We start from the raw sequence: 15,124 nt of genomic DNA on the forward strand, positions 1-15,124 counted from the left end.
ACATACACTGTACAGCAATCATACCACCATTATACTTACACTGTACAGCAATCATACATCCATTATACATACACTGTACAGCAATCATACCACCATTATACATACACTGTACAGCAATCATACCACCATTATACATACACTGTACAGCAATCATACCTCCATTATACATACACTGTACAGCAATCATACCTCCATTATACATACACTGTACAGCAATCATACCTCCATTATACATACACTGTACAGCAATCATACCTCCATTATACATACACTGTACAGCAATCATACCGCCATTATACATACACTGTACAGCAAGCATACCTCCATTATACATACACTGTACAGCAATCATACCTCCATTATACATACACTGTACAGCAATCATACCTCCATTATACATACACTGTACAGCAATCATACCTCCATTATACTTACACTGTACAGCAATCATACCACCATTATACATACACTGTACAGCAATCATACCTCCATTATACATACACTGTACAGCAATCATACCTCCATTATACATACACTGTACAGCAATCATACCTCCATTATACATACACTGTACAGCAATCATACCTCCATTATACATACACTGTACAGCAATCATACCTCCATTATACATACACTGTACAGCAATCATACCACCATTATACATACACTGTACAGCAAGCATACCACCATTATACATACACTGTACATCAAGCATACCTCCATTATACATACACTGTACATCAAGCATACCACCATTATACATACACTGTACAGCAATCATACCACCATTATACATGCACTGTACAGCAATCATACCACCATTATACATACACTGTACAGCAATCATACCTCCATTATACATACACTGTACAGCAATCATACATCCATTATACATACACTGTACAGCAATCATACCACCATTATACATGCACTGTACAGCAATCATACCGCCATTATACATACACTGTACAGCAATCATACCTCCATTATACTTACACTGTACAGCAATCATACATCCATTATACATACATTGTACAGCAATCATACATCCATTATACATACACTGTACAGCAATCATACATCCATTATACATGCACTGTACAGCAATCATACCTCCATTATACATACACTGTACAGCAATCATACCTCCATTATACATACACTGTACAGCAATCATACCTCCATTATACATACACTGTACAGCAATCATACCACCATTATACATACACTGTACATCAAGCATACCTCCATTATACATACACTGTACATCAAGCATACCTCCATTATACATACACTGTACATCAAGCATACCACCATTATACATACACTGTACAGCAATCATACCACCATTATACATGCACTGTACAGCAATCATACCACCATTATACATACACTGTACAGCAATCATACCTCCATTATACATACACTGTACAGCAATCATACATCCATTATACATACATTGTACAGCAATCATACATCCATTATACATACACTGTACAGCAATCATACATCCATTATACATGCACTGTACAGCAATCATACCTCCATTATACATACACTGTACAGCAATCATACCTCCATTATACATACACTGTACAGCAATCATACCTCCATTATACATACACTGTACAGCAATCATACCACCATTATACATACACTGTACATCAAGCATACCTCCATTATACATACACTGTACATCAAGCATACCTCCATTATACATACACTGTACATCAAGCATACCTCCATTATACATACACTGTACATCAAGCATACCACCATTATACATACACTGTACAGCAATCATACCACCATTATACATGCACTGTACAGCAATCATACCACCATTATACATACACTGTACAGCAATCATACCTCCATTATACATACACTGTACAGCAATCATACCTCCATTATACATACACTGTACAGCAATCATACATCCATTATACATACACTGTACAGCAATCATACCTCCATTATACATACACTGTACAGCAATCATACATCCATTATACATACACTGTACAGCAATCATACATCCATTATACATGCACTGTACAGCAATCATACCACCATTATACATGCACTGTACAGCAATCATACCACCATTATACATACACTGTACAGCAATCATACCTCCATTATACATACACTGTACAGCAATCATACCTCCATTATACATACACTGTACAGCAATCATACCTCCATTATACATACACTGTACAGCAATCATACCTCCATTATACATACACTGTACAGCAATCATACCTCCATTATACATACACTGTACAGCAATCATACCTCCATTATACATACACTGTACATCAAGCATACCTCCATTATACATACACTGTACAGCAATCATACCTCCATTATACATACACTGTACATCAAGCATACCTCCATTATACATACACTGTACATCAAGCATACCACCATTATACATACACTGTACAGCAATCATACATCCATTATACATACACTGTACATCAAGCATACCTCCATTATACATACACTGTACAGCAATCATACCTCCATTATACATACACTGTACATCAAGCATACCTCCATTATACATACACTGTACATCAAGCATACCACCATTATACATACACTGTACAGCAATCATACATCCATTATACATACACTGTACATCAAGCATACCTCCATTATACATACAGCGTGACTGACAAGGCTGTGACTTTGGTTACTTGCAGGTTTGTAGCTTGTGGCTGCAGACTGGACTCGAGGCCTCCTATGACTCTGGACAGACTCTTAGGCTCGACTTGACTGGACCTTGGCAGGAAGCAAGAGAGAGAGTAGAGGCTTCACCCAGGGGATTTATGGGGGAGGCTCTAGGGGGATTACATTGGTCACCGCTAGGTCACCTGATCAATGATACCTCCTGGGTAACAATCACATGACAACTCACATGGTAAACAGTCATAAAGATATAACACTCTTACATATATAACATAGGGATTATATACAATTATAATAAACAGATGCGGGGGGGGGGGGGGCGGGGATCCTGCAGGAGGCTGACAGGGCAGCAAGGGTACAGGGTAACACCTCCCACACTGGGCCACCACACTAAGGATGGGGAATAAGTGTCAGATCGCAGGAGGGGTCCGACCACAGGGACCCCCAAGATCTCCAAAATGGCACCCCAACTCTCCTCCATAAAGCTCTATGAGAGAGCCTGTGCTCTGCACTCTCCAGCTCTACCATAGAGCTGCATGGAGGGGGGTGTCGGACGCAGCTTTATGAGGTGGTCCAGCAATCGGGACCTCACGATCTGACACTTTAGGATAGGGTATAAGTTTTTATGAATGGGAGTTCTTTTTTAATATATGTTTTTTCTTGGTGCATGTGTTATGAAACTTACTGATGTCCTATGTTCAGTGCATTTGCACACTGACATCAATATCAAGTCCCCCCTATAGTTTATGTTGCATTGATTAGTACATGGTGCTCTCTTTCTCCATTTCCGTGCCATATATCTGAGGAATGGAAGAATATCGGTCCCGTGGTCCCGAGAAAAAAGAGAAGTGCTTCTGTGGGCGCTCATAGCCTGATGAAGAGGGGGTCCCTGCCCCTCGAAACGCGTTGCTGTATTGCATGCTGAAGGAATAAACCTTCTTTTTATTTTCCAAAATACATCCGTGTCCAAGCGGTTTTATTTTACCAAGTTCTCGGAAACTTCCACATACCTGTGACGGACTACATCTGTGACGGAGGTGAGCGCCCACAGAAGCACTTCTCTTTTTTCTCGGGACCACGGGACCGATATTCTTCCATTCCAGTGACCGTCCTCCGCCGGTGAGAACGGGTCTAGTGCCGGCTGCACTCCTCCAATCTGTGTCCCCCAAGCGTCTACTGGTGTTGTGCCCACGGTACAACACAGAAAGGTGAGCAAACCTAACATAACAACTGAAAACACGAATCTGGAAACGGCTGCTCCCCCCCTTCCTTGGAGCAGACATCCATTTTTTATTTAATTTTTTTATTTAATTTAATTATTTTCTTTTACACTCAGATTATCTATATATATATATATATATATATATTATTATTTTTTTTTTTTTTTACTACGCTTAGATGCGCATTGTGTCTCCTCTGTCTTTTTCTAAATATTTCTGTTGATATATCTGAGGAATGTCACTCCTCTTTAAATATTTTTATTGTAATTTGTGTACATCAATAAAGGATTTTCATGTCTTTGTATAAATTTGGCTCCAGTGCAATTTTGTAGGTTCTATGGGATGTGATGTGAACAAAAATCAGCAACTTTGGCGTCTGGAATTTTTTTGCATATACGCTGTCAACTGTACGTGATCAGGAATGTAATCATTTAATAGTTTGGACAATTACACACGTGGTGACACCAAATACATTTTTTTTATTATTATTTAAAAAATGGGAAAAGGGTGGGTGATTGAAATTTTTTGTATTAGGTGTGTATTTTTTTAAAAACTTTTTCTACACATATTTTTTTTTCCGTTCCCCCTAGGGGCCTATTATAAGTCATCAGTCGATGGCTTACATAGATTAATGTATTGCATTACAGTGACTTATGCTACCGGCGCTTGATTGCTAAAGCCTTCTTAAAGGGGTACTCCACCCCTAGACATCTTATCCCCTATCCAAAGGATAGGGGATAAGATGTCTGATCGTGGGGGTCCCGCCGCTGGGGACCCTCGCAATATAGCATGCGGCACCCACCTGTTACTGCTCCGGAAGCGCTGGAGGGTCTGTCTCCAGACCACGGGAACGTAAGATCGTGACGTCACGCCTCCGCCCCCTGTGTGACGTCACGCCCCGCCCCCTCAATGCAAGTCTATGGGAGGGGGCGTGACAGACCCTCCAGCGCTTCCGGAGCCTCCTTTGGATAGGGGATAAGATGTCTAGGGGTGGAGTACCCCTTTAAGGCATGCTTTAACAATCACCAATCCAAAAAAAGACCCGGAGGCAGAGGTAAGGCTTCCACAGCGACCAATCAGCACTCCGCGATTACATCCACATACATGCACTAAAGCCCACATATATATTTTACTAAAAGACAGAGTAATCAGTAAAGGATTGCCTTAACTTACAATAAGTCCAAAACACATATTACCAGTGTGCATTGTACTAGATTAAGTATATCTATTTTTTTAGTTTACCTTATACTTCAAACGTAGAAATAAAAGTACAGTAATACAAGCAGAGACTTCACAAACTACAACATGCGGATGTGGTGGCCCAGTACAGGAGTTGCACCCCTGTACCCTTTCTGCCCTGTTGGGCAGACTCCATTCCGTGACCCCTGGGCCTCCCCTTGTACCTGTGTCTTATGTATGATCTTAAGTGACTATGTTATGTAGTGTAATGTACATATATTGTTATATGCCTTTAAATAATGTTGCTATGTGTTGTAAACAAGGAAGGTATCAGTGACCATGTGACCTACAAGGTGACCTATGGGACCCCTCCGGAGTCTCCCCCATATAAGCCCTGGGTGGAGCTAGCTCAGTCTCTTATGCTCTTTTCTACTGAGTGCAGCAAGGTCACGTCCTGAGAGAATGTCTGGTGTCCTAGGAAGGCCCAAAGTCTAAAACGCAGCCACGAAACCACAAGTCTACTACCCCACACGTGAAAGTCACAACCTGGTAAGCTACAAACGGGGTGAAGTCTGTCTAGTCAGTCCCAGTCAAGTCAGTCCAAGTCAATCTGTCGCAAGTAAGCTTGGCCCTGCATCAAATTGTCCAAGTCCACTATAAGTCCCAGCAAGCCCTGTGGTCTCTGAAGTCACTGGTCACCTCCTTGGGCCTAGCCAAGCTGTATAGACTGTTACACCTGTCTGACTCAGTAAAGCTGCCGTGAAACTAGTCGTCATCCAGTGGTACGCCTCCGCTCCACAAGACTCAGGTCTCCGGCTTCCCGCACATCCAGCTACTATTGCCTATCCACAAGATACTACAATAAAGAATTCCATCTTTTTGGCTACTTATCCGTGGGTGAGTGCAGCTATCTTTTGCTTTTCTTCATTGCAAATTATTTTGTTGCACTTTCTACCTTCATTATAAGTTGGCACCCCCTCGTTTTGTCTTGGAGTCACACATGAAGTGTGATTGTGCTATATCCAGCCTCCGCTAGGTGTTGTATGTGCCCCAGGTGCAGTGCCTGATTGCCTCATTTTGCTCTCTTTTGCTTTTGTCCAAGTGAGAAAACCACCTCTCTAATGTCCATAATTCCCAACAAGACATGATATCTGTGCAAAGAATCAGAATACACGTTTTCTATACCAAATAAGTTTCTACTGCGATTTTTGGTTTGAAATAAACGCAGTTTTTTCATATGTGTGGAAATTGCACCTTGGCAGTCTTTTTGGCAAAATTTGTTGTGTACCAAATAAGTAAGTAAATAAATGGATGCAGTAGTGATGGAAAAAATATGTATTTAACGAAATTTATATTTTTTATAACATTTTAATTGATTTTTAATAAAGTGTGTGTTTCACTTTTTTTCTCTATTTTTACATTTTTTTAGATAGTACTACTACTCCCAGCATGGAACACACTGTTCCATGATGGGAGCAGTAGTACCTGTACTAATAGACATATCACCCTGGGTGTCAGTTGTGATACCCATTGCGATTGTCCATAATATTGCAGAGATGTGGAGTGGCTCTATACAGCGCTGGCATCTCTACTCTGTACTCCGGCCAGTGATGTGAATAGAACATCACTCATTCATATTTTCCGCCCAGAGTGGTGATTGGCCAGATGGTTGCAGGCCGGAGTATAGTGCAGAGATGCGAGCGCAGGAGAAAGCCGCTCCATCTCTGCAATAGATAGGACGATCGCATCGGGTGTCAGTAGTGAAACCCGCTGTGATCTGTTCTTACCTGCAGGTACTACTACTCCCAACATGGAGCACACTCTGCTCCATGCTGGGAGCTGTAGTATCTGCATTAATAGACAGATCACAATGTAACTTCTGACACCTGTTGCGTTCTGTCTATTAATGCAGGTACTACAGCTCCCAGCATGGAGCAGAGTGTGCTCCATGTTGGGAGTAGTAGTACATGCAGTTAAGGAAAGATCACAGTGAATGTCACTCCTGACACCCACTGTGATCCTCCTGTATAATGTATAGATGCAGGCGGACGCTCTTCTATAGTCCCCTGCACGGCCGTATATATACACATATTCCTATTTCCCACAGAGAGTTGTGATTGGCTGGAATCATCTGGCCAATCACAGCTCTCTGCGGGAAATATGAATATGTCTATATAAGGCAGTGCAGGGGACCATAGAAGAGCGGCCGGCCGCATCTATACATTATACAGGACGATCGCAATGGGTGATCTGTTAATTAGTACAGGTACTACTACTCCCCTCATGGATAAGTGTGTTCCATGCTCGGAGTAGTAGTACTACCTAAAAAAAATGTACAAAATAAAAAAAAAATAAGTGAAAAACATACACACACTACATTTTTATTATTGTGGACTACATTTTTAGGTCCCTACCCGTCCACATAAATTGATCCCTGTTTTAAAAAAGTATTAAAAAAAATTGTTATAAAAAAGATACATTATGTTAGATGCAATTTTTTCCTTCACTACTGTATCTTTTTTATTTTTATTTTTTTAATGGTTCCCTACGAAATTTTATTAAAAAAAGGTGTCTCCATCACTTTTTTGGATCTCTAAAGTCCAAAAAAGAATAAGAACCACCTGCAATGCCAAAGTTAAAACCCACATATCGTTTTTCTTGGCGTTTTTTCACTCTCATAGACTTCTATGGGAGAAAAACGCCACGATTTTGACAAAAAAAATTGCCTGTGGCTCAACATGCTGCAATTTTGGAAAACGGCCAAGGAGCTGAAAACCCGCCAAAAAAGAGTGAAAAAAACGCCAAAAGGATTTAAAAAACGCCAAAGTAAAAAACGCCAAGTGAAATAAGAATTTTGCAATTTCTCATTGATTTACAGCTAACATCTGGCCGCAGCGTTTTTTGGCCGAAAAAACGCCATGCGGCAGAATTGGTGTTTTTCTTGGCGTTTTCCCCCCCCCCCAAAAAACAAGTAGAACTTAGCCTTACGATTGTGCAGTGACCAAAATCATACAACTAATGCAGAGTCCACTGTTCCCAACAAATGCTCAATGAAGAACGTATTTTCCACAGTCACTATAATATACCACTATATTCCTAAATGCCGTATATATGAGCTTGTTTTGGGTACAGAAAAAGCCTCCGCTTCTCCATATCTGCTGTGGGTATCGGTTCAAGTCTCCAATACATGTCCACATATCTTTACTCTCCCTGGAGACGCCCCATTTCGAGTGATCAAAGCGGGAGTAGAAGGAGTGGTTCTGTAAGGTGACTCTTTTGATGGTGTATACATGCCAGGCCAGAGAACAGTTTGAAGGAACCTCTGTTCCTTGTGGGCACCATGTTTCCGTTAATAAATCCGTCTGCAATTTTTGCGCCATCCAGGCTGTGAAGATATCTGATGAAGAAGCAAGGAGAATTATATGAGAAAAAGACCTTTTATATAAGGAAAAGTGTTGTAGCGCTGTTGGAGATACTTTGTATCGATTTCCTTATATCTAAGGAAGGGATGGGGGAGGGGTGATGGGGAGGTTACTGGAGGGGTACTCCCGTGGAAAACATTTTTTTTTAATTTTTTTTTTTTTTATTAACTGGTACCAGAAAGTTAAACAGATTTGTAGATTTCTTCTATTTAAAAATCTTAATGCTTCCAGTACTTATCAGCTGCTGTATGCTCCACAGGAAGTTCTTTTCCTTTTTAAAATGTCTTTTCTGTCTGACCACAGTGCTCTCTGCTGACACCTCTGTCTGTCTCAGGTACTGTCCAGAGCAGGAGAGGTTTGCTATGGGGATTTGCTTCTATTCTGGACAGTTCCTGATACGGGCATCTGGTGCCAGCAGAGAGCACTATGGTCAGACAGAAAAGAAATGTAAATAGAAAAGAACTTCCTGTGGAGCATACAGCAGCTGATAAGGACAATGATACATACATCACCGTGTATATTATCCCTGTACTGTGACATCACTGTGTATTATCCCTGTACTGTGACATCACTGGGTGTATTATCCCTGTACTGTGACATCACTGTGTGTATTATCCCTGTACTGTGACATCACTGTGTGTATTATCCCTGTACTGTGACATCATTGGGTGTATTATCCCTGTACTGTGACATCACTGTGTATATTATCCCTGTACTGTGACATCATTGGGTGTATTATCCCTGTACTGTGACATCACTGTGTGTATTATCCCTGTACTGAGACATCACTGGGTGTATTATCCCTGTACTGTGACATCACTATGTGTATTATCCCTGTACTGTGACATCACTATGTGTATTATCCCTGTACCTTGACATCACTGTGTATATTATCCCTGTACTGTGACATCACTGTGTATATTATCCCTGTACTGTGACATCATTGGGTGTATTATCCCTGTACTGTGACATCACTGTGTGTATTATCCCTGTACTGTGACATCATTGGGTGTATTATCCCTGTACTGTGACATCACTGTGTATTATCCCTGTACTGTGACATCACTGGGTGTATTATCCCTGTACTGTGACATCACTGTGTGTATTATCCCTGTACTGTGACATCACTGGGTGTATTATCCCTGTACTGTGACATCAATGTGTATTATGCCTGTACAGTGACATCACTGTGTATTATCCCTGTACTGTGACATCACTGTGTGTATTATCCCTGTACTGTGACATCACTGTGTATATTATCCCTGTACTGTGACATCACTGTGTGTATTATCCCTGTACTGTGACATCACTGGGTGTATTATCCCTGTACTGTGACATCACTGGGTGTATTATCCCTGTACTGTGACATCACTGGGTGTATTATCCCTGTACTGTGACATCACTGTGTGTATTATCCCTGTACTGTGACATCACTGTGTATTACGCCTGTACAGTGACATCACTGTGTATTATCCCTGTACTGTGACATCACTGTGTATTATCTCTGTACTGTGACATCACTGTATATATTATCCCTGTACCGTGACATCACTGTGTGTATTATCCCTGTACCGTGACATCACTGTGTATTATCCCTGTACCGTGACATCACTATGTGTATTATCCCTGTTGTTACGCCGAGCGCTCCGGGTCCCCGCTCCTCCCCAGAGCACTCACAGCGTTCTCCTGTTCGCAGCGCCCCGGTCAGACCCGCTGACTGGGTGCGCTGCGATAATGTCCCTAGCCGGGATGCGATTCGCGATGCGGGACGCGCCCGCTCGCGGTGCGCATCCCGACCCGCTTACCAGACTCGCTCCCCGCCTGTGCTGTCCCGGCATGCGCGGACCCGCTCCCTAGGGCGCGCGCGCCGGTTCTTTGCGATTTAAAGGGCCGGTGCGCCACTGATTGGCGCATGGTTTTTAATTAGTGTGTTCACCTGTGCACTTCCCTATATTACCTCACTTCCCCTGCACTTCCTTGCCGGATCTTGTTGCCATTGTGCCAGTGAAAGTGTTCCCTGTGTGTTCCTAGCCTGTGTTCCAGACCTCCTGCCGTTGCCCCTGACTACGATCCTTGCTGCCTGCCCTGACCTTCTGCTATGTCCGACCTTGCTCTTGTCTAATCCCTTGTACCGCGCCTATCTTCAGCAGTCAGAGAGGTTGAGCCGTTGCCAGTGGATACGACCTGGTTGCTACCGCCGCTGCAAGACCATCCCGCTTTGCGGCGGGCTCTGGTGAAAACCAGTAGCAACTTAGAACCGGTCCACCGACACGGTCCACGCCAATCCCTCTCTGACACAGAGGATCCACCTCCAGCCTGCCGAATCCTGACACCTGTACTGTGACATCACTGTGTATTATCTCTGTACTGTGACATCACTGTGTGTATTATCCCTGTACTGTGACATCACTGTGTGTATTATCCCTGTACTGTGACATCACTGTGTGTATTATCCCTGTACTGTGACATCACTGTGTGTATTATCCCTGTACTGTGACATCACTGTGTATATTATCCCTGTACTGGGACATCACTGTGTATTATCCCCGTACTGTGACATCACTGTGTATTATCCCTGTACTGTGGCATCACTGTGTATTATCCCTGTATTGTGACATCACTGTGTGTATTATCCCTGTACTGTGACATCACTGTGTGTATTATCCCTGTACTGTGACATCACTGTGTGTATTATCCCTGTACTGGGACATCACTGTGTGTATTATCCCTGTACTGGGACATCACTGTGCGTATTATCCCTGTACTGTGACATCACTGTGTGTATTATCCCTGTACTGTGACATCACTGTGTGTATTATCCCCGTACTGTGACATCACTGTGTATTATCCCTGTACTGTGACATCACTGTGTGTATTATCCCTGTACTGTGACATCACTGTGCGTATTATCCCTGTACTGTGACATCACTGTGTGTATTATCCCTGTACTGGGACATCACTGTGTGTATTATCCCTGTACTGTGACATCACTGTGCGTATTATCCCTGTACTGTGACATCACTGTGTGTATTATCCCCGTACTGTGACATCACTGTGTATTATCCCTTTACTGTGACATCACTGTGTGTACTATCCCTGTACTGTGACATCACTGTGTGTATTATCCCTGTACTGTGACATCACTGTGCGTATTATCCCTGTACTGGGACATCACTGTGCGCATTATCCCTGTACTGTGACATCACTGTGTGTATTATCCCCGTACTGTGACATCACTGTGTATTATCCCTTTACTGTGACATCACTGTGTGTACTATCCCTGTACTGTGACATCACTGTGTGTATTATCCCCGTACTGTGACATCACTGTGTATTATCCCCGTACTGTGACATCACTGTGTATATTATCCCCGTACTGTGACATCACTGTGTATTATCCCCGTACTGTGACATCACTGTGTATATTATCCCCGTACTGTGACATCACTGTGTATATTATCCCCGTACTGTGACATCATCCATATACTATGACATTACTGTGTTTAATATTCCTGTATTTCTTCATCATTTGCGCATTGTCTCTTTGTATTAATGAGAACAATATAACCATAAGCTTTTCATTCTCTGTAAAGCCCCATTGCCAGTTTTGCTATGGAGATCCATTGTGACTTTGCACAGACCCGGCATTTGCTGCATTTGTTGTAATGTATTTGTATATAACTATATACTTTAAACATTTTCAAAAGAATATTGCATTCTGGTTTCTCACCATCTTGAAAGTATTTAGATTTCGCAAAGTTCAGGAAGTGTTCTCCTTGGGCTGATTCCAGCGTAGCAAGTCTTGTAGTCTCTATCCAAGGGAACCGCAGGTCTTGACAAATGCTGTACAAGCCCCACAGATCTTTTTGATAGATATCAGGGATGGAACAGTTGTACACATTTGGATTGTAATACAACAACTGAGCGGCTGTTTTATCAGAGAGAAGACATAATATTATTATTACGGGATGCGTTCACACCTAGACAATACTGCCCCCAATACTACCATAAAGTACCCAAATTATACTGCCTAATCCCAAATATACTTTCATATAGCACACACATAATACCACCATATGCTAGAAGAGTGGTCTTCAACCTGCAGACCTCCAGATGTTGCAAAACTACAATTCCCAGCATGCCCGGACAGCCAACGGCTGTCCGGGCATGCTGGGAGTTGTAGTTTTGCAACATCTGGAGGTCCGCAGGTTGAAGACCACTGTGATAGAACATGATATATCCAGGTAAAAACTTTTTATTTATATATATATATATATATATATATATATATATATATATATATATATCTCAACTGGCTCCAGAAAGTTAAACAGATTTGTAAATGACTTCTATTAAAAAATCTTTTCAGTACTTATGAGCTGCTGAAGTTGAGTTGTTCTTTTCTGTCTAAGTGCTCACTGAAGACACCTGTCTCGGGAACCGCCCAGTTTAGAAGCAAATCCCCATAGCAAACCTCTTCTACTCTGTGCAGTTCCCGAGACAAGCAGAGATGTCAGCAGAGAGCACTGTTGCCAGACAGAAAACAACAACAACTCCACTTCAGCAGCTGATAATTATTGAAAGGATTAAGATTTTTTTTTTTTAATAGAAGTAATTTACAAATCTGTTTAACTTTCTGGAGCCAGTTGATATAAAAAAAAAAAAAAAAAAGTTTTAGGGTTAATATATTGGGGGCTTCTAGTAAACTAACAATGGCCTAGATGTCTATACCCCTATAAATATGGCTGCTTTTCAAAAAGAGCACCACTCTTCTCCATGGGTTTTGTCTTGCATTGTTTTTTCCTGGATAACCCCTTTAAAATGCCCCATCCCCACCTATATAATTTATAATTATATAATTTATGTCCCAACTGTGTAAAACTTTTATATATATATATATATATATATATATATATATATATATATATATATATATATATAAAGAGCATATAAAGAACCAAACCTCTGAATACCAATACCCACCAATCTGTTTAAACTGGTCATATCTGAAAGTCACACAAAAGGCGACTTGACCATATAGTCTTCCAGTGTTAGGATATCCGAAGCCCCGTTCTGGAAATGGTGGGAAATGTGGCACCGTGTGTACAAGCCAGAATCCCTGATAGCTGTCAAAAAGTAGAGCTCCTAAAAAAAAAAAAATATCTGTAAATTTATTTAGTATTTAGGTTTTAAGCAAATTAGGCTTATTTACTATATACAGAAAAGTTAGTTGGTATCAGTATTTTACAATTTTCAAGATCCATGCTTCCTGTCAGTGAGTGGAAAGGTCAGTATTACAGTTCCCAGACTGCAATGCTTTCCCTAAGCTCTTCAACACAGTCCTCCTTCCTTGTCTTTTTCCCTCCCATAGCACTCCTGCTTGTTCCCCACCCATAGCTGTTGCAGAACATCTAATCAGTAGACTATAACACAATAAATGAGGTTGCAGCACCTGCCGTATTCATTCCATGTCTGCTCCTCTGCCTGTGGCATCATTCGTCACCAAAATACCTAATTCTTCCTATATGTCTCATAAAAGATATATGTGTGCATGACAGGGAGATGGAGATGTAGCTGTAAGGCTGTCTGGGCATGCTGGGAGTTGTAGTTTTGCAACAGCCGGCGACACACTGTCTGGAAAACACTGCTGTTTGGGGCTGGTCAGAGAAGCTGTGACATCACGCAGAGCTAGGGCCTGAGCTCAGAGACAAGATTCAGCTACCCCTCCTGAGACAGCAGATAGTGATGCAATGTATCGGGAGAGAGGGTGAAGCCGAATAGCTGCTGAGACAAGAACACACTGAAAATGAAAGAACTACAAAACTTCCTGTCAGTCGTAAATCACGCAAAAGCATGCTTGAAGTCTGCACAGTTTGTGATAACATTATATTAGTATGTTATATATATCTTGGGGTGATAGTCTTATTTAAATACTATGCTACACCTTTAAAATATAATATGATACCACAATAACCCTTTAAAATATAAATAATACTCAGACAATCCGTTTAAAGGGGTACTCCGGTGGAAAACTTATTTATTTTAATTCAACTGGTGCCAGAAAGTTAAACAGATTTGTAAATGACTTCTATTAAAAAATCTTTATCCTTCCAGTACTTATCAGCTGCTGTAAACTACAAAAAAAAGTTATTTTCTTTTTGAATTTCTTTTCTATCTGACCACAGTGCTCTCTGCTGACACCTTTGTTCATGTCAGGAACTGTACAGAGAAGGAGCAAACCTGTCCTACTCCAGACAGTTCCTGACATGGACAAATGCATCAGCAGAAAGCACTGTGGTCAGACAGAAAAGAAATTCAAAAAGAAAAGAACTTCCTGTGGAGTATACAGTAGCTGATAAGTACTGGAAGGATAAAGATTTTTTAATAGAAGTCATTTACAAATCTGTTTAACTTTCAGGCACCAGTTGATTTAAAATAAATTGTTTTCCACCAGAGTACCCCTTTAAGGGGATTCAGCCCTGCTTTAGCACTGTGGCCTCTTCACAATTTTTTCCCTGAATGGTGGTGCTCCTCGCCATCGATGTGCGTGTAACTGCAAAGGGGGATTCACGGGTGTCAAAAACCTCTGCAGCTAAAAAT

At 41.5% G+C, this 15,124-nt stretch overlaps 1 protein-coding gene across 3 annotated transcripts in view; it reads right to left on the reverse strand.

Annotated features, from left to right (window-relative positions):
• Nucleotides 1-7,634: 7,634 nt before the first annotated feature.
• Nucleotides 7,635-15,124, reverse strand: part of DNASE2B (deoxyribonuclease 2 beta) — a 43,174-nt gene continuing 35,684 nt past the window's right edge. For all 3 annotated transcript variants that reach the window (XM_056532548.1, XM_056532549.1, XM_056532551.1), the window contains exons 5-7: nt 13,508-13,669; nt 12,255-12,452; nt 7,635-8,499 (exon numbers count right to left, since the gene is read on the reverse strand). In XM_056532548.1, the coding sequence (XP_056388523.1) occupies nt 8,150-8,499; nt 12,255-12,452; nt 13,508-13,669 (710 nt within the window). In that variant the 3' untranslated portion in view covers nt 7,635-8,149. The remainder of the gene's footprint in view (nt 8,500-12,254; nt 12,453-13,507; nt 13,670-15,124) is intronic.

The sequence above is a fragment of the Hyla sarda genome, chromosome 7 (genome assembly GCF_029499605.1).
Source record: "Hyla sarda isolate aHylSar1 chromosome 7, aHylSar1.hap1, whole genome shotgun sequence".
In the NCBI taxonomy this organism is placed as follows: Eukaryota; Metazoa; Chordata; class Amphibia; order Anura; family Hylidae; genus Hyla; species Hyla sarda.